This window comes from Lonchura striata, chromosome 1 (assembly GCF_046129695.1).
Source record: "Lonchura striata isolate bLonStr1 chromosome 1, bLonStr1.mat, whole genome shotgun sequence".
In the NCBI taxonomy this organism is placed as follows: domain Eukaryota; kingdom Metazoa; phylum Chordata; class Aves; order Passeriformes; family Estrildidae; genus Lonchura; species Lonchura striata.
Genome location: NC_134603.1, coordinates 84,047,155 through 84,065,081, shown reverse-complemented (window position 1 = coordinate 84,065,081; position 17,927 = coordinate 84,047,155). Strand labels below are relative to the sequence as shown.

At 35.7% G+C, this 17,927-nt stretch overlaps 1 protein-coding gene across 3 annotated transcripts in view; it reads left to right on the top strand.

The window, feature by feature from the left end:
* The window catches only part of SLC9A3 (solute carrier family 9 member A3), a 53,411-nt gene extending 37,112 nt beyond the window's left edge, over window positions 1–16,299 (top strand). The window contains exons 9-17 of one of the 3 annotated variants that reach the window (XM_077785436.1): window positions 1,447–1,517; window positions 3,700–3,829; window positions 6,922–7,037; window positions 7,652–7,781; window positions 8,297–8,473; window positions 9,048–9,123; window positions 10,488–10,601; window positions 12,030–12,273; window positions 14,597–14,685. In XM_077785436.1, the coding sequence (XP_077641562.1) occupies window positions 1,447–1,517; window positions 3,700–3,829; window positions 6,922–7,037; window positions 7,652–7,781; window positions 8,297–8,473; window positions 9,048–9,123; window positions 10,488–10,601; window positions 12,030–12,273; window positions 14,597–14,600 (1,062 nt within the window). In that variant the 3' untranslated portion in view covers window positions 14,601–14,685. Of the gene's footprint in view, window positions 1–1,446; window positions 1,518–3,699; window positions 3,830–6,921; window positions 7,038–7,651; window positions 7,782–8,296; window positions 8,474–9,047; window positions 9,124–10,487; window positions 10,602–12,029; window positions 12,344–14,596 lie in introns of those variants that run through there. The other 2 variants (XM_077785434.1, XM_021540506.3) reach the window with 2 other exon arrangements.
* The last annotated feature ends 1,628 nt before the right edge of the window (window positions 16,300–17,927 follow it).

Genomic DNA, 17,927 nt, shown 5'->3' with positions numbered 1-17,927 from the left:
CTTAATTTTTGGAAAAGGTATGAATGCAGGCTTTGTAGCTTGCATGTTACACAGAAAAATACTCTGCTGCCCAGTACAGAAAAATTATATACTGACATTCCAGATTAATGACAACAGTTTTAATTCAGTGTGAATGTTGTATGTCCCAGGATTTCTTTGCCCTTTTAGAATATTTTGAAACACAAACTCTTCCAACTGACTTTCACACCACATTATAAAATTTTCGTTCATTAAAAGAAAATTTAACTTTTCAATATAAATGTAGGTTAAAGGATGGAAGAGTATAAGACATCACATAATCATCAAGGTTGGAAGAGATCTTCAAGAACATCCTGTCCAACCATCAACACATCACCACCATAGTCACCCCTAAATCATATCCCCCAGTACCACACCCAGACAACTCTTTGAACACTTAGAGAGACAGTGACTCCACCACCTGCCTGGGCAACTTATTCCAGTGCTTACCACTGTTTCAGGGAAAACATTCTTTTTTCTGAAATCTTATCTGAACTTCCCCTGGCACAACTGAGGACCATTTCCTCTTGTCCTTTCACTTGAGACATGGCAGAAGAGGCGGACACCCACCTGCCTACAACATCCTTCCAGGTGGTTATAGAGAGTGAGCCGCCTTTTCTCCAGGTTTAACAACCTCAGCTCCCTCAGCTGTTCCCCACAGGACTTGTGTTCCAGACCTTTCTCCAGCTTTGTTGCCCTTCTCTGGACATGCTCCAACACCTCAATGTCCTTTTTGAAGTGAGGGGCCCAGAATTGGACACAGGACTAAGATACAGTGCCAAATGTCAGCCCTGATCTTCCAAACTTAGCAACTGTGTATTCTGCAGTAATAATTCCAATGTTCCGAGTGAAATGTTAATAACCATACACAGAAAAAGGCCAAATTGTACCTGCTGCTGCCTTGGTTTGAATCAAGAGTTATAAGCCTCCAGATTTCTATCAGCCAACTAATACACTCACTATGAAATTTTGCCCTAGATATTAAAAGAATGGTGCCTACTTCTACTCTGAGGGGAGTATGAACTGCTGAAACATCTAAAAAGAATCACTGTGGAAACTGCTCAACTGAAGTAACCACCTACACTAATAGTGGCAGATGTACTTAATAGGGCAGAAATGGAGATGATAAAATGAGTTCATAAAAGTTTTAAAATTGAATGATGAAATGGGGGTTTGAGTACCTTCTCGCTGAGACCCTTTTAGTTCTAGAATACTTAAGTGAATTTATGAAGAACTGGTTAGAAAGTTCAGGACCTTTGCAGAAAAGCTTATAGTAGTTAGTACTTCTGTAAATGGGGAAAAAAAATTTATAATAGCCATAAAATTATCCTCCATGGTCACCTGGTACAACCTGAAATAAATTGAGATATTTTCTAATTATGCTTTTTCATTTCTGTAAAGATATTAATTCCACTCTCACTTTCCTAGGCCTTTGATCACATTCTTTCTGCTATAGAAGACATTTCTGGACAAATAGGGCATCATTATCTGAGAGACAAGTAAGTAGTAACCAATTTAGAATCTTGAAATACTGCTAGGAAATAGTATTTGTACATTACAACTTTTTAAGCCTGTGAGCTTAGGGAAAGCAAGGATGCTAATTGCAGTTAAAAGGGTTGCATACTGAAAATATTGAAAATGCAGCAAATGTCAAAACAGTGTAATTTTGTCCCCTTACAACTAGAATCTTTCCTTTCTCTTCCACAGTTCAGATTATGCCTTTGCAGGTGCCTCAGTTCACATACAGGGGTCATCCTCTCAAGATTAGAGAACGGACTATTTGCAGAAGTTTTCACCTAGAATGTTAATGTTGCTTTCTCTTTGTACTACTACATTTAATGAACACTATTTATGTGTGGAGGCAATAAAAATCCTGACCTACAACTATGCTAGTTGTTTATCCTATCTCTACAAGGATGTGTTCAACACCTCTGAAAGTTGTGGCAGAGGGTGCTCTGAAATTACTCTGACAGTTTCAGCCTATTTGTCTGAAACTAATAGTGAACCATCCCCTCTGTTTATAGTTGATTCATCTAGAGAGAAGTAAAATTACTCAGCTGAAAGATACACCATTTCCTTCCTACATGTGAAGATTTACCCTTGTGATGGACACATTTCCATACCTAGATGAATAAATGTGAAACAAAGGACATTAAATCTGGACATCCTTAAGAATGTTATTTCAAGTTAGACCATTCTCTCCCTGCAGTCAGGTCATTTCATAGGTGCAAAGAGTCACAGTTTTGACCTGCTAACTAACCTCTTGCTGATTCAACATGCCAATTCCAATCCAAAAGCCATGTGGTTGTGTTAGCTTTCTGCAGAGCACACCCCTAATGCTTTCTGAGAAGCTGAGTCTGTTAGCTTAGGTTTAACATTATCATGCAAAACAATACAATTCTTAGGCTGAAGATAGCTTGTACTCAAGCAGAATTACTCACCTGCATCCAGTTATAGAGACAATCTCCTTACTTTCCTTTTGATCTTCATTTATTTATGTATAGTAAAAAATTTTCTGAGGCACTACAGACAGAACATCTTCTTTATTTTGGTCTAAGTTTATAGCTTACTTTTCGGGAATAAATTTCAGTAGGCTATATATAATACAGGCAAATACGCCTCCAGTTTTGATATATTGCCTCAAAGACAGAGCTATATTTTTAAAGTGGCAGATTAGCATGTGAGCTCTTGCATGTCAGAAAGTAATCCCCTTGAGTAAGAACAGAAGGAATAGCTTAATATAGATTCATGGTTGAGTATGTGGTTTGATGACAAATGTATTTTGAATGAGGCTATCTTAAGCCTGCCTTTTGGACTCTATGTACACGGAAGTGCTGCTTCCATAAAGAAACAGCAACCCCTAGCATCCTAACTGATGGGTTCAGGTGTGGCAACCTGAATTAGAGCCTTCTGGTCAGATGTTCTGGCCAAAGAGGAATAGCTATAAATTATGTGAATAATATTTAACACAAAAAGGTTTACACAATCTGAATCAAAAGCTCAAAATGGCCATTGGGAGAGATGGATGGAGAAATTCTGAGCAGTAGTCACCAAAGCTGCCTCATGCCATTTAGATGAAGTATTGAGAAAGTTGGAAGAAAGTGCAACAGCCTTTAATCTTTTGGACCCTAAACATGACAGGGCAGATATTCTACTATCAGACAACCTTGGAAGTGTAAATCATTGAAAATGCACATGGCTACTATCCCTAAAGGCACATCAGTGGCCCTCTGGTAGAGCTTCTGGAAGGGCACTGTAATTTTGAACTGATTTTCTGGTCTGGCTGTCCTACAATATGCATGGAAAAAGCAGATTACTTTCTCAACAAGGGAAGAAAATTAATCAATCAGAAGTGAAAAAAATAAGGTAAAATAATATCCCAAAGTATAAAATGTATTACTGACTCCTAAATAGGATGCTGTAATCATAGCACTCTTGTAGTAGTGTTGGGTGAGTGAACTGATTAAATGCTTTGTGACAGCTGAATAAGTTTGTAGCAGGCTTTTTCTTGACTTTCCTTACATGCTAATCAAAAAGCTTCAAGACACAAAACCCTCACATTCCATTGTTCAGTCTTTTTTTCAAAGTGTTTAGCTAAAAAAATATAATTTATACTAAATTAAAAATGCTTTGAAACTAAAATTGCTTGTTGCCATTAACACAGTTTGTTTAAATTATCAGGTGGTCCAATTTTGATAGGAAATACCTCAGAAAAATACTGATGAGAAGGTCTGCTCAAAAATCAAGGGACCAAATCCTTAATGTTTTCCATGAGCTCAACTTGAAGGATGCAATTAGCTATGTGGCTGAGGTACTTATGAACACTTGTTGACATATTATAGCATCATCTGGAATTTGTTTTTTAAAAATTTGTACTATAACCTAAAGTTGATCTATTGCAGATGCCTAAAGGAAAACTATTTCTATCTCAGCTTTGCTTTTTTTATTTTTTAATGTGTTTTGAGTGTCAGTATTGTTGATTTGAGAAGCTGTGATTCTCAGCATTGTGCTTGATCACCAAATGCTAGTATATTTTACTTACTTCAGTGTACATTTCTATTGCATTTTATAGAATATCTTTATTTCTATATTCATTCAATGAAAAAAAACCCTGTAATTCTGGAGGGGTATTATCTTTCTAAATGTGTCAACAGGGTCTGGCTCCTGCAGGATAGTCGTTCTATGTGATGACAAATCTGATTTGAAGAAGCTCACTTCCAAATGATGTGCATATGTGGCCAAAGTGTGGGACTGCTAATCAAAATCTGCCAGATCACTGTAACATGCACAAAAGAAAAAAATATAAAAGGGTAACTTTAATTCAATGGAATAATAACCCCCACAATTGAGTAATTAGGGTAAAATATACTACAAATATCAATTGCAATGAAAGAATTGTGAAGTTAGGGAAACTTAAGACTTGCAACAGGAGAAGTTTTTGAAGATTTGAAGAAAGTTTCTGACCTGTACAGGAGTACTGCAGCAATGTTGCCTGATTGTGTAAGAGATCCTAATCTTCTTCAGGATGAAGCTAGTCACCTCAGTTCAAATAGCCACAAATGTGCAGTATAGATACAGTGCAAAGGATAGTTTTAAATGGAATATTTGTAAAATTGGTCTTTGCAATTATAATCTATCTATGTCCATAATCTGCAATTGGATTAATTTTCACAGTTACGTGATATATCACTTAATTATTTTAATTTAAATAAAAACTATTACTATCATTGATACTACTACTACTCCTAAGTTCTTTTTTTTTTTTTTTTTAATGAGCTACAGCCAGAAAGTCTTCTTCAAATGGAACATATAATTTTGGAGATTGAACTGAGAAAACAAGATTAAATTCAGAAATTATGTTAGTATGGAATATGGAGAATAGTTCAACAAGACAAGCAATTTCTTCCTTTTGAGATTTTGTAAATTATCCATTTGGTTTTTAGACCATCTGAGCTCAAGAACTAATTTTCTTTCTTGTGATTCTTTCTGGGTCACACCTCAGAGGAAGAAAATTAGATAATGACTTTGAGATGGATGACCATGAAACTCATGTTCAGATTCATTGCTGAATCTGTACAGTAGATTCATTATAGTGTTTCTTTAACAGATGCAAAGGGCTTTATAGATCACTAATATATGCAGATTTAGAGTCAGAATTTTTATCCAATAATGTCTTTGATCCTATATAGTAAAGAAAGATTTCTAAAATTCAACTAATAAATGCTTAGGAGATGAAACACAACGGAACTGCTTTTTGTTACCTTAGTCCAAATCCTATTTGTGTATATTGTTTCTTGCAGATAAATTCTGTTGGGCAAATGTCTACTGATCCAATAATAATAGAAATTGAAAGTTCTCTAAGTTCTACAGAAGTTTTGCAATATATTTTCTTCCAGCAGAAATTAATTATGAGTTGTGAATTCTAAAGTAATTTCACCTTTCTCACTTTAATATTTTCTTCAATGATACAATGTATCGAAAGAATGTATTAAAAGAAAACTTCGCTTTGCAAATATATCTTTGAACTAAATATCTATGAATTACAGGCTGACTTTGAAACTGAAGTTATTTCTTCCAAGACAAGTAAAGACCTGCCTCCCCCAGCTACTCACTCTCTTCTTATTTGCAAGAAAAGGAGGAGTTTAAAAGTTATTTTATATATTTTTCTTTGTTCAACTCTGCTGCTGTGGTGCATCTATATAATAAATAAGAATTGAGAGAGTTCAGTCTCTATCTAAGTAAATTCCTTGCAGCTGGGAGGGGAGAACTTAAGCCAAGAAAAATGAAAATAACCCAGAGCAACTGAAAGGAAGTGACTTAAAATACTCTTGGTTTGTAACTTGTTCTGATTAAAATACCTTCACTGATTATATGGTATGATATATGTATGAAGCATTAAATTTGATTTGAAAAGAAAGTCAGATTCACTTAAGAAAATAGATGGGACGATGTTCTCACAGAATTCAATTTTATTAAACTCAAGTTTTCTGCCTGCAGGGGCCACAGGGTATTTCTTAATGCCATTGGTAACCCACATACTGATACATATGTGGGTTACCACATCAAAAGAAAACATTTTTTTGTTTGTTCCATAAATATGAAAATGTAAATGGAACACAGTACAGTTAAAGTTGGAGAAATGTAGATAAAATCTCTGTTCTGCAAGGGAGGTGATTTTTCTTGATTATTACTGCTTAAAATCTAGATCTATGCTATGTGATTTCTCTCCACTGTGATTTAAAACCATAGATGTTTTCAGCCTGTGTAACCACAGTGTCACCCAACAGATACCTTTTAGCTAAACAAGAGATTACTTTAGGTGTAGGGAAAAGTATGAAGACATAAACTGAGCTTTTCCAGTAGTTCACTTCTGTGGCATCAGTTTTAAAACAGAAAGAAATCTCATCTCTTCAATATCTCATCTTGTCATGACATAAACTCTTTTTAATAGTCTTTTAGACTTCTATCACCACTTAATATTTGCTGCTTCCAGTCTGGTAGAGGACAGAAAACTTAATGTTGTGTCTTTGAAAATGCTACTGATAATGTGTTGATGTGTTGAAACATAAACTTCCTTATGTATGTTCCTATGGTCTGGGCTTGCAGCATTGTACAAAGTAAAATTGCAAATCTAATGAGGCACAGGAAATCATTCACTTCTTCAAAATCAGTTTCTAAGAGTGGAATAGGTTTTCTCTTTGCTTTGTTTCTTGGGACAATGTCACTCCACATAAAGAAACCATAAAACCTAAAAATGGTTTTTATTTGTTACCTAGATACAACTCCTCCCATGCTTCTTGTTCTATTTGCATAAATACAGTCTCACAAATTATCTGTATTCTGATACACATTTTGTCCTAGGCTTTTACAGCTGTAATATGTCTTGTTTCTTTCCATGACCAGGGAGAACGTAGAGGTTCGCTGGCCTTTATTCGTTCTCCAAGTACAGACAACATGGTAAATGTGGATTTCAGCACTCCGCTCCCAAGCACTGTAGAAAGCTCTGTCTCTTATTTATTGTAAGTAAAGTGGACTGATGGGGTGGTGTATGAGAGGGAAATGGAACACTGCTAAAAAAATTGAAAAATGCAAATTACTGGGGCTTCAGTCACTACTTTTTTTAACTTTAATTAATATTTTCTCCCACTGAAAATGGGTATAAATGGATTTATAATGTCATATTTTACACACAGTTTTTCCGGTAAAGGCTGGTAAGATGAAGCAGACATCCACATTAGAGTTGTTTAATTTGCCTTTGGTTCACCAGCTGTTTTTATACAGGGCTAGATGTTATTTCTGCGTTTGCTCCAGAAAAAGTACGGAGAGAGGCAAGGAAAAGAATTGCCCTTTCCTTAACTTTTTGATGAATCTGTTACTGAATATACCATGTGTCATGTAAATTGTGATATTAATTAGTACTACATCCCCCTAAACACAGAAGCCAATGACATTTTCACATTTCCTAATAGGCATTTACCTCAGTCTTGGTCATTTAGCCAGTTCTTACTCTTCCTTTTTAAAAAAATTTTTAAAATTTCATCTTGTTTTCTGCTTTTCATTCCCCATCTTCCTGTTTTTTCTTCCTTTTCAGCAATCACTGATTTCAAAAACCACTGTTTGTGTTTTTCTTCAGGAGAGAAAAAGCTGGACCGGTTTGCCTTGACATGCAAGCTTTAGAGCAGAGAAGGAAAAGTATCCGGGACACAGAAGATACCCTTGCTCATCACACTCTACAGCAGTACCTGTATAAACCCAGGCAGGAGGTGAGAACAAGAGGCTAGCATTGGACTGTTTTCTAATCTAAAACTAAGAGGAAATAGGAACCAAACATGTGAGTGAAACTCAAAAGGAGAGCATCGACTGCAAAATACGCATCCTTGAGGAAGATAGGCTCTTTGTGTGATTTCTCATTTAAGAACATGGCATTTTAAAAGAACTAGTGCCTTTGAAATCACTGGGGCCAGTGGAATGCAGAACTGTGGACAGCAAAGTTTCTCATCAGGATTAAATGAAGCGTATCAACTGAAGGGATTCAGACATTTACAGGGTATAAACTTACTTTGAATAATAGTTCACTCTTACACACTTAAAAATCCTGGACTTGTTTAATGAAGAAAAAAGAAAAATAGGAGTTTCATTAATGTCTTCAGGCTAGTCTTTAGTTCATTCATTCTTACAGAGTTGTTTACATTTTCGTGACACTGATTGAATGCATTGATTCAGGGCTTTCGCCTGTATTTCTAAGTAAATGAATATTGTCTTCCCTTCCTGGCCACAGCACAAACACCTGTACAGTCGACATGCGATCATGCACAGTGAAGATGACAAACAAGACAAGGAGATTTTCCATAGGACAATGAGGAAGCGCTTAGAATCTTTCAAGAGTACCAAACTAGGAATAAACCATTCCAAGAAGCTCAATAAAATCCACAAACGAGACCGGGGCCAAAAAAGGGTAAAAAATACTTTCACAAGGACCCAGATGTAGCCACCTATTATACAAACTAATGGGTGGGAAGGATAGGGAGGGTTCTGAAGGGTCCCATGTCCTGCACTTATCTCTGTCTTATAGAACTTCATGAATTTAGAGGACCTAAGAAAGAAGAGATAAAATTAGGAGGTAACTCAAGGGGCTTCTTCTCACATTCTGCACTTCTCTATGCTTTGGGACTCTTCTTCTGAGTGAGAGATTTCTGATCACTTGAAAAACAACAGACCCTGAATCATGCTACTACACTGTGGGGAGATTTTGCAGGATAGAGGTAGCAGGATAGCATGGAGCATTCAACCAAAGTTGTGTGAATCTAAGAGAGAACACACAGTATAAAAAGAGCCACTGTTTCTTTTTTTACCCTGTCTGTACACATTTCAAGTGTAGGTGGGAAATTAGTGGCATCCATATTGAGTCTCAAACAAAGATTACAATGGATTTTAAGCTTATTCTGCTGAACTCATCATTTCAAATGGTGTCACTGCCATTGCTATCTGATGGCATTACCATTTTTGGTCACTTTTTGCTTTCTTTTCAGAGAAATAGCAGTGTCATACCAAATGGAAACATTCCTTCAGAAAATCCAGTCCAAGATTTTACTTTGAAGGAAAAAGGTAAAAAAACTCTTGGACTGTTTTCATTGACTGAATTTTACCAGCTATATTGCCAGTAAGCATCCCTAAAAGATTTTATTATATGCCATAGCAAATCTAAAGTAGAAAGGAACTTCTAGTCATAGTTCAGAACTTGGAGTGGTGATCTGCTTCCTGCTTAAATATAGTGTTTAGAAGATGTTTTTTTTTAGGAATCTGGATGACAAACAAAATTTTATTTGGCCTTTTTGCTCACATTTAAAAAATATCACATTAACATTCTGTAAACAAAACAATGCAGTGGCTACAATATAAATTAAATTTCAGCTTCTGTTTGGATAAGACACACAGAGGTGCTAACATTTTCATCACAGCAGGATATGTCTACCTAAGATATCAGCCATATAAAATTCAGTAGCTGAGATTGCATTATTATCTGAGTTAAAGTCCACTGTTTTAGAAGGGTCTGAATCAGAGTTGAGGCTAAGCAAGCATAACTCAAGGAAAGCATAACTTTGGAAGGAACACATAGTCAGAGGTCAGTTCCAGCACTGCTCCACCCTCCATGAACAGATCTATCACATGGATCAGGCTTGGAAGTGTAACTGGAAGCTGACCAGCCTGGGGACTATCCCTAGCAAAAGGTGGTTTTGCATATAAAGCCCAAAATTCTTTCCTGTTTTAGCCATTTTTTGGCGCTGGTGTCAGGCATGGCAAGATGCGATGGGTGCTAACATGTTAATTATACATTTATAAAATAATACATGTCACTTCAAAACTGAAATGTGGTTAAAAGCCACTGAACTAACTTTGATATTTGTTCTTCCCTCTGTTTATGCCTGTAACGCCTTGATCTCAAACACAACTCACATAAAATAGAGAAGAATTTATCTTTTCTCAGTACCTCCAAGCAAATACATTTTTCCTTATGTACCTTCTTTGAATTATTTACTGAGTATTATTTTTGTTTAACTGAGAGGAGCAGTACAGATTGGCTCTCTAAGTGTAATATTCTAGAACTACTTTGCTTGGGAAATGCCTTCCAAATACTCATTAATAGGTCATTCAATATTGTCTTATTAAAGAACTCTGTGTAGAGATGTTGTCATCTACTTAATACCAAAAAAGTTTAATTGGAAGACAGACTTAACAAGTGGTTTAGCAGCTATTGCAAAACTTATTCTACTGCAGTTAAAGAAGCAATGACCTCATTAGGTTTTAAACTAGTCATTATACTAATGCTGACCTGTGTCAAATTATGAAAATCCTTGTTAAAGATGCATTTTTGATAACCATGGCAGCATCAAACCAGCAGGAAATAGCATTTTCTATCAGAACTGATACAAATCTCTAATAAAATTGCATTTTTTTTTCTTTTCCCCTAGATGTGGAGTTTTCTGAATCAGAAGAAAATAATGATTATGAGACTTTGCATCTAGGCAAAGGAGTTGATTTCCTGGCTAATGTGACAAAACAAAATTTCACAGATGCTCCTGCTGGTAAAAATACTTATTACCTACAAATATCTTTTTTTCCCTCAAATATAACAAAATGTATTAGAAATGCTAATGACTTAGCCTGGGTGGGTTTGGGTTTGTTTTGTTTTCTTTTTTTTTTTTTTTTGGTTTGTATTTTTTTCCTCTTGTTTTGTTTTTGTTTTTGTTTTTGTTTTTGTTTTTGTTTTTGTTTTTGTTTTTGTTTTTGTTTTTGTTTTTGTTTTTGTTTTTGTTTTTGTTTTTGTTTTTGTTTTTTAATTGAGTGATTTTATGCCTTCAGTCTGAAAATACAGATTTTTGGACATCTGGAGGTATGGAGAGCATCACATTTGAAACTGACAGCAGTTGTGGATATGACTACCTTTAAAACCAGTTTTAAAGCAAGTAGTTATTTCTAGCAGCAGGAAATGTTATTTTAGAATTGTCTTACTTCATAAGACCAGTCAATACTAATGCTCTGGAATTGTTTTTCACTTGCATTGGAACTTCATTGTGATAAATTTTGTTCTTCTTATTTCAGGCAAGATTTCTACTTTTATTTTCACAATCTCATCAGATCCTTTCAGGCTTATGGAAGTCATTGAAAAGGGCAGATTGCAGCACTTCTGGAGCACTTAATGCCCTTGATTTCTAGCCCTTTAATACTCCAAAATATTAGATTGGAAGCTTACAACTATCATATAATTTATGGAGTTATAAAATTTAGTATTTATCTTTAGCCCTTCTGTGCTTAAGTTTTTTCAGCATGCCACTGTTTGCTTCATGTGTAATTGGTACCTACAGTGAAGAAAAACCCTTGTGTCCATACTCTTGTGGCAGACACCCTTAAATGCAGTTTATGCATGACACTGTTTCATGACAAATTCTATGTTTGAATACATATAAAGACACCTAGAAATAAGTGGATGACAAGATGTAAAAGCTTGTAAAACTTGGTAACTGTCTGAACAAGCTCCCGTATGTTACTTTTGACTGTTTTGTGGCCTGCCATAGCTACCTCACACTCATCTGTTTATGGAGCTGTGAAGTTGGGGTTTTTTCACACTTTTTTTCCATATCTTATTTCTTTTTTATGTATTTTATTTGAATTTTTTGCAGTTATTTTATGCTGTGCTCTTTTTTTCTCTTGCTTAACACTTGTGGACTGATTATTTCTTTTATTGATTTTATTTTTTTGTCTCAAGATAGCCCTAGCATAATTACAAATTTGATGTGACAACCAATTTTTCTCTTTATTGAAATCCAATATATGTCTAGCTATAACCAACGTATATGTGTGTGTAATGGTCTGTGTATTGACTTAGTCACACACATACCAGTGTATCAGCCCATTTTTTCTAACAGCCTTTTTCCTTTTATAAAGCATCTTGCTGTATTATCAAGAAATTATTTTGATTACTTTTATTTGTCACCAGTGAATTTTTTTTTTAGGAATTGATAACCCAGTATTTTCAGCTGATGATGACCAAAGCATCTACATGAAGTTCTCACCATGGTTATCTGGTGAAGACACTGTGGTACCATCACAAAGGGCCCGAGTGCAGCTCCCATATTCTCCAGACAACTTCAGACGACTCACTCCAATCCGGCTCAGCAATAAATCAACAGATTCCTTCCTGCTAGCAGATGGCCCAGAGGACCGACCCAGATCTTTTCTCCCAGAATCAACACATATGTAATATTTTAAAAGATATTATCACCTTTATTTTTTAACCAGACTTCTTATCAATCCTGAGAAGTAAACTTATTCTTCCGTTTTTTCTTATTTCAGAAAGTGTCTTTCTTTCCTGATTTCTTTGTACAACTGAACATCTTTTATTTCCCTTTGACTTAATTAACAAAATGCCTTTCTATTTTCTTTCTGCAGAAAAGCTGTTCAGCTATTTGGAGTCCAATGCCTTGCTACTTTTACAGGAGATAGGGGTCATTCTCTTTATTTTTATTTGAATATTGTAAATGCCAAGAAAATAGTATTCCAAATACCAGAATATTGGGCATACAAGTTCAAGAGGCTTCAGGTTTCCTAGTTAGTCAATCCTAGATGATAAAATTGGTAACAGAATTCCCTAAAAGGAGTAAAATTTTTTGACTCTGTTGGTAAGAAGCCTTGAGTTAGCTGTGAACATCTTTCCAGATTATTTATCCAGTGTCCAGGAAGAAAAAATGCCCCACTGGTACAATGTAACTATTCAGTGACACTACTGATGCACCATTAAATTACATAAGAAAGGGGTTTAAAATTAATTATATTTACTAAAATGCATCAGAGTCTCCTTGTGGGGATAATTACACAACAGAGTTGTGGAGAAGCAGAATTCTATTTAGAGCTTAATCCTTAAACTGTGAATTTACCTTAATCCATACCTTTTTTTGAAACGAGAAAAAAGCTTAGCTTTCTGATGCAGCAAATAACTTGTTGCTTCTAATGTGTTGGAGGCTTAAAATTTAATTGACTCTGGGTTTAAATTAATATCCCAGTTTCCCTTTAACTTCTGCTGCGTGGAAATTTTCCACACCATAAAATCAGCTTTCATTTTTATAATCAAGTCAGGTAGTGCTTCAGATGAGCTGGGTCAGGTCCACAGTTCAGATGTAATTGAATAGAACACAGGGCACTTCAGGGATTGTGCAATGCAATGCACAAGTCAGTGGCATCATGAATATACTTTTTTGGAATCCATGGTCACAAATACCTGTCACAGAGTGTCCCCTGTGCATCAACAAAAAAGTAAGCTGAAAGTATTCTGTAGCCAGTTGATGAAACTTTGTTCAGACAAACACCTCAGGCTAAGAATGAATACTGCTAATTTTGACATAAGAAGAATTTCACAGCCTCTTGAGAAGAAGTAGAAAAAGTAGTTCCATTTTTCTTCTGTTCTGGCTTCTGTCCATTCAGATGTGCTAGTTCAAGGGTAATTGAGGAAGCATATCACTTTCTTTACTGGGGTGGACTGTAGGTCTGTGTCTGGTTTCAGTACTGAGTTTCTTAATAATGCATCTTTGTTTATTTTTAAATTATGTTTTAAAATAAACACTAGATTAGTTAAATGATTGTGAATTACAGTCCAATATCCTGATTAAAAGTGTGAACAATTAGCAGCATTCCAAAAGGAAAATTTCACCTTGACATTTATCCACATTGAAATTCACTTCACCTTTTCTTCCCCACTGTGAACATTGTCACAGAATATTGACATATGACCTGCAGAACATTTTCTTGCAAGCCTTTGCTCTTTTCCTCCATTTAATTACTTTATTTATAATTCAGTTTATTATTAGGAAGTGGTATGTGTAAGATCATCTTTGATATGTGAAAATCACTGGATTTTTGACTATTGTGTTTCTTAATAAGTGTTTTGCAAAGTTGTATTTCCCAAGCTAATAAGCATACACCTTTATTACTCTCTGAAACAGTCCTCTGAATGATCTCCTTAACAAAATTCTCCCAACAGGAGAATGGTACTAAAATTTCAATTAAAAGGTTTGAAAAAACAATGGAAAATGGAAGCCAAGAGTGTAAATGTTAAGTTTCTCTACATACCTAATATATACAGAAAACTGATCATAGGTTCTGATCAATAAGAGATTGATTTCCTGGAATCAAACCCTCTGCTACTTGATTGAAAAAGCACAATTTGTTTCAAAAATCTCTGAAATATTTCCTTGCTGAGAATCAGGACTGTTTCAAGATACACCTTAGTGACCAGACGATGGCTCCATCTCCTAACTATCTGAAACAGGCAGTTGTTCATCTAAACACTGAGTTAAGTTTTGCCTGATATTCATCAAGGATAAGAAGTTTAATTAATTCACTTCAGGTTGTCCAAGATAGAATTGGGTACAGAGTAGAGTTCTTCAGCAGAAAAAAAATCTTTAACCACTCACTTTGGTAAGACTTAAATAAAAATAGCCAAAAGCAAAGCCCAATAGCCAGCATACTAATGGATAAACTGTGTACAAATAGAAAACAAGTGTTTTAATTTAATTGTGCTCTCTAGGTGATATGGACCACGATGTTGAAATGACAGAATACTCCTCTTCAGATGATCAACTAAACCAAAATGGAAGCGTTTCAGTGAATCCCCTCCACTTCTTCCCCTCTTGCCTTCAAATGCCTTGGACACAAAACTATTCTTCATTGGAAAACAGAGGGAATATTTCTCTTTCTGCTGTCTCTGAGTACATTGCTTCATGTGACCCAAATGTACCTGATCTCTTCTGGGAATCGGGTACAGATATCAATAACAAAGAGACAGTAAACTCAGGTTATTGTTCTGAAGTTAGCTTCAAGTCAGAGAATTCACAAGAAGAGAATACTTTGCTTATGTTTGAAGGGCTGGAAGACTCCTACATGAAGGACCCCCAAGAGAAGAAAATGTTGCTTGATATAGAAGGGAATTACAGGTCTGCTGCAGCCAGACGTGTACAAAGCCGACGTTCTTTCCACAGGCCAAAACCTCTGCATCACCCTAAGCTTCAGAAGCTGGCATCTCTTCCAGCATCTTGCCATGTCCCGCCACATTCCTTGGAACAGGAGGAAACACAGTTGTGAGGAAAAACTTAAATGAAAGAAGAAGATGATCAAAGGGCTTTTGTAAAAATAGAAATCAACCTTTTGGTTCATAGGATCTGCTCTAGGATGGCTTCAGATGGAAAGGGAGTGGGGTCCTGTGATGTCAGAAACATTTGTGCTTTTCTGCTGCACTTACATTTTTAAGTTCCTATTCATAATGAAAGGGTGCATAGTGAGAGGGAATTATTTTTTCACATAGACTGTTACAAATAATTATTATTTTTGGAGGAGGGCTAAAACAAGAATCTTTTCAAATGGTAAATCCTTGATGGTTTTGAGATGGAGATAGTTTATTATGCCATTACGCCATAAATTAATTTAAAGGAAAAGGCTGCATTTGCTGCTTCAGTAATGGAATTAAGCATTTATGCTATATGAAATTAAAGTAGAAGAAGACAATGGTTAGCCTCTTCCCTGCTATGTCTACTCTGATTGAAATGGATCAGTGCCTTTTATAAGTGCAAGCTACAGAAAAATATTTTCCTTGAATATTTGTGTCACTGAGTAATTGTGGAATGTTGACTCTCGTGTAAAACTTTCCAGGGAGAGGAAAGTCCTGGAATTTTGAAGTTTAATCAAATACTCCAGGAGGGCCATTTCCTTACTTCACCTTCACTCCCTCAACTCGGTTGCACTGGAATGAAAGAACATCCAGGATTAGCTCAGAATTTTAATTTGCATGGTCAGAAACAATTAATTTCATTTTCTTAATCAAGCTGCTCTACTTTAAATAGCCACACTCAGACAGAAGTGTAAATATTTGTCATTTTTACTGCTGCTTTGGAAGACATGTTAGATTATCATGTTAAATTATGTATCATTTTCAATACCTGATCAGGATAGTGATCTCTCAGATGGTGTTCTGCATTTTGCCACATGGTCTAAGTGCCACAAAGACTCAGGATGCTGACGGTTCAAAGTATTGTACAGAGGCAGTTTGGCTACTGTGCATGTATATACCTACTTGTATTAGGAATGTCCTTTATTTTTGTACATGGTTTTCTGTCAAATGATAGTTATGATTGCACTACACACTGCATATGAATTACATCTACATACCTTGAAGACATATAGAGACATCAGTGAAAGCCAATTCAGATGAAGACTAAATAAAAGTTAAAACTCTGAGACCTCTCATAGATGTATTATACTACATGCCTGTTTATAGTCCTCTGGCTATTTTGCCTTGGATGATTCCATTCTTGAAATTTCGGCTTGAAATCTTCAGTGGTATAAATTGTAAAGGTTCTATGACATTAATAGAAGGAGAGTGATTAGCCACTTCTGCGGTCCTAATGTGTTCCTACTTTCTATTTAATATCAATGTAAACTATTTGTAAATGAGCTGTCACCTTCAGGGAGGTATCTGAATTGTTTAAGACTGTATCCTGGACAGTGGCTTTACGTGGTAAATTTTACTTTATCTATAGAAATTAATGATTTTTTCACTCTACCTACCCAGATGTTGAATGCGTTTGAGATGATTCTGTGTCAGATATCAAAACTGAGATTTACCCTGACACCCAAAAAGAGCAGAGCAATGTGTGAAAACTCATGTCCACATCTTTTTTCTGTCTTTGTCCTGTATCCAAAATCTGTATGTTAGGCTGGTGCAAATTGCAGACATGTGATGGCAAATACCATATACAAACCTAGACAGATACAAAATGTGTACCTCTAGAGACTAGACTCAGAGAGAAGTGGTTCTTTTGGTATAAACCCACAAGCAGCTGCCTGTTTGTCTGTCACTGTGGGCAATGATTCAAATCAGTGTCCCTAACTGGAAAGCTTCATCACCCAAAGCTAGTCTTGTTAAAATTCAATAATATAAATACCATTTTTGTGAAACTGAGTACATGTGAACATACTATTTTGATGAAGTAGAGCATATTAATGCCGTTCTGGATATTATAATTGGAACAAGTATATTAGTAATTGGCATAGATACGTAACAGGACCATGACTGATCCCAAATGTTAGTACAGATAAAGTGCAATGTGCCAAAAATCTACCCTGCTCTCTCATAGCATAATGCTGAAGTTCCAACATCAAAATTGGCAAGATGCTCATCAGGTGTTGGCTTTGAAATAAAACTTTTCTTTCTTATTGGTGTCATACAGAGGTAGGTCATCGCTGTGCTGCAGTCAGAAAGAGAACTACACTGTGGACTGTTTTCTGCATGCTTGTTAGACCATTACCAATCTGGTTTTGTACACCTCAAAGGTAGGAATCTCAAATAAACATTTGTAAGTTGTCATCAGCAGATGGGTGTTTTCACCACATATATGTTGCACAAACAAGAGTATGCAATTTTGAAAATCACATATGTTTTTATTGTTCTTGTAAGCTTTTAGTTTAAATAAAAAAGGATCCATAGACATTAGCATATTTACAAACACAGCAGTCTCTGTGAAAAGTCAGCAGGACCCTGTATGTTTTTGAGAGGGCTGTGGGCTGTAGTATTATAAAACAGAGAAATATCACACCATTTCAAACAACAGAAATTGAAAGACACTATATACAAAGGGCTTACCTTTCTCTTTCAAGGGCCTTAGGCATTTCCTATATGTTGCATCACTACAGTTGAGCAAGTGAAGGATAAAATGGGCCATTCTGATAGTGAAGAGACCTTTCCTTGGAATATCTTGCATAATTCTTGAAGCTCTTCTGCCCCTGGAAGAGGTTTTCTAGTACAATTGATTCCACAGTAAGGTTTTGTTTGTTGTAATTTCTCAGTTTGAAATGTGATGAAAAAA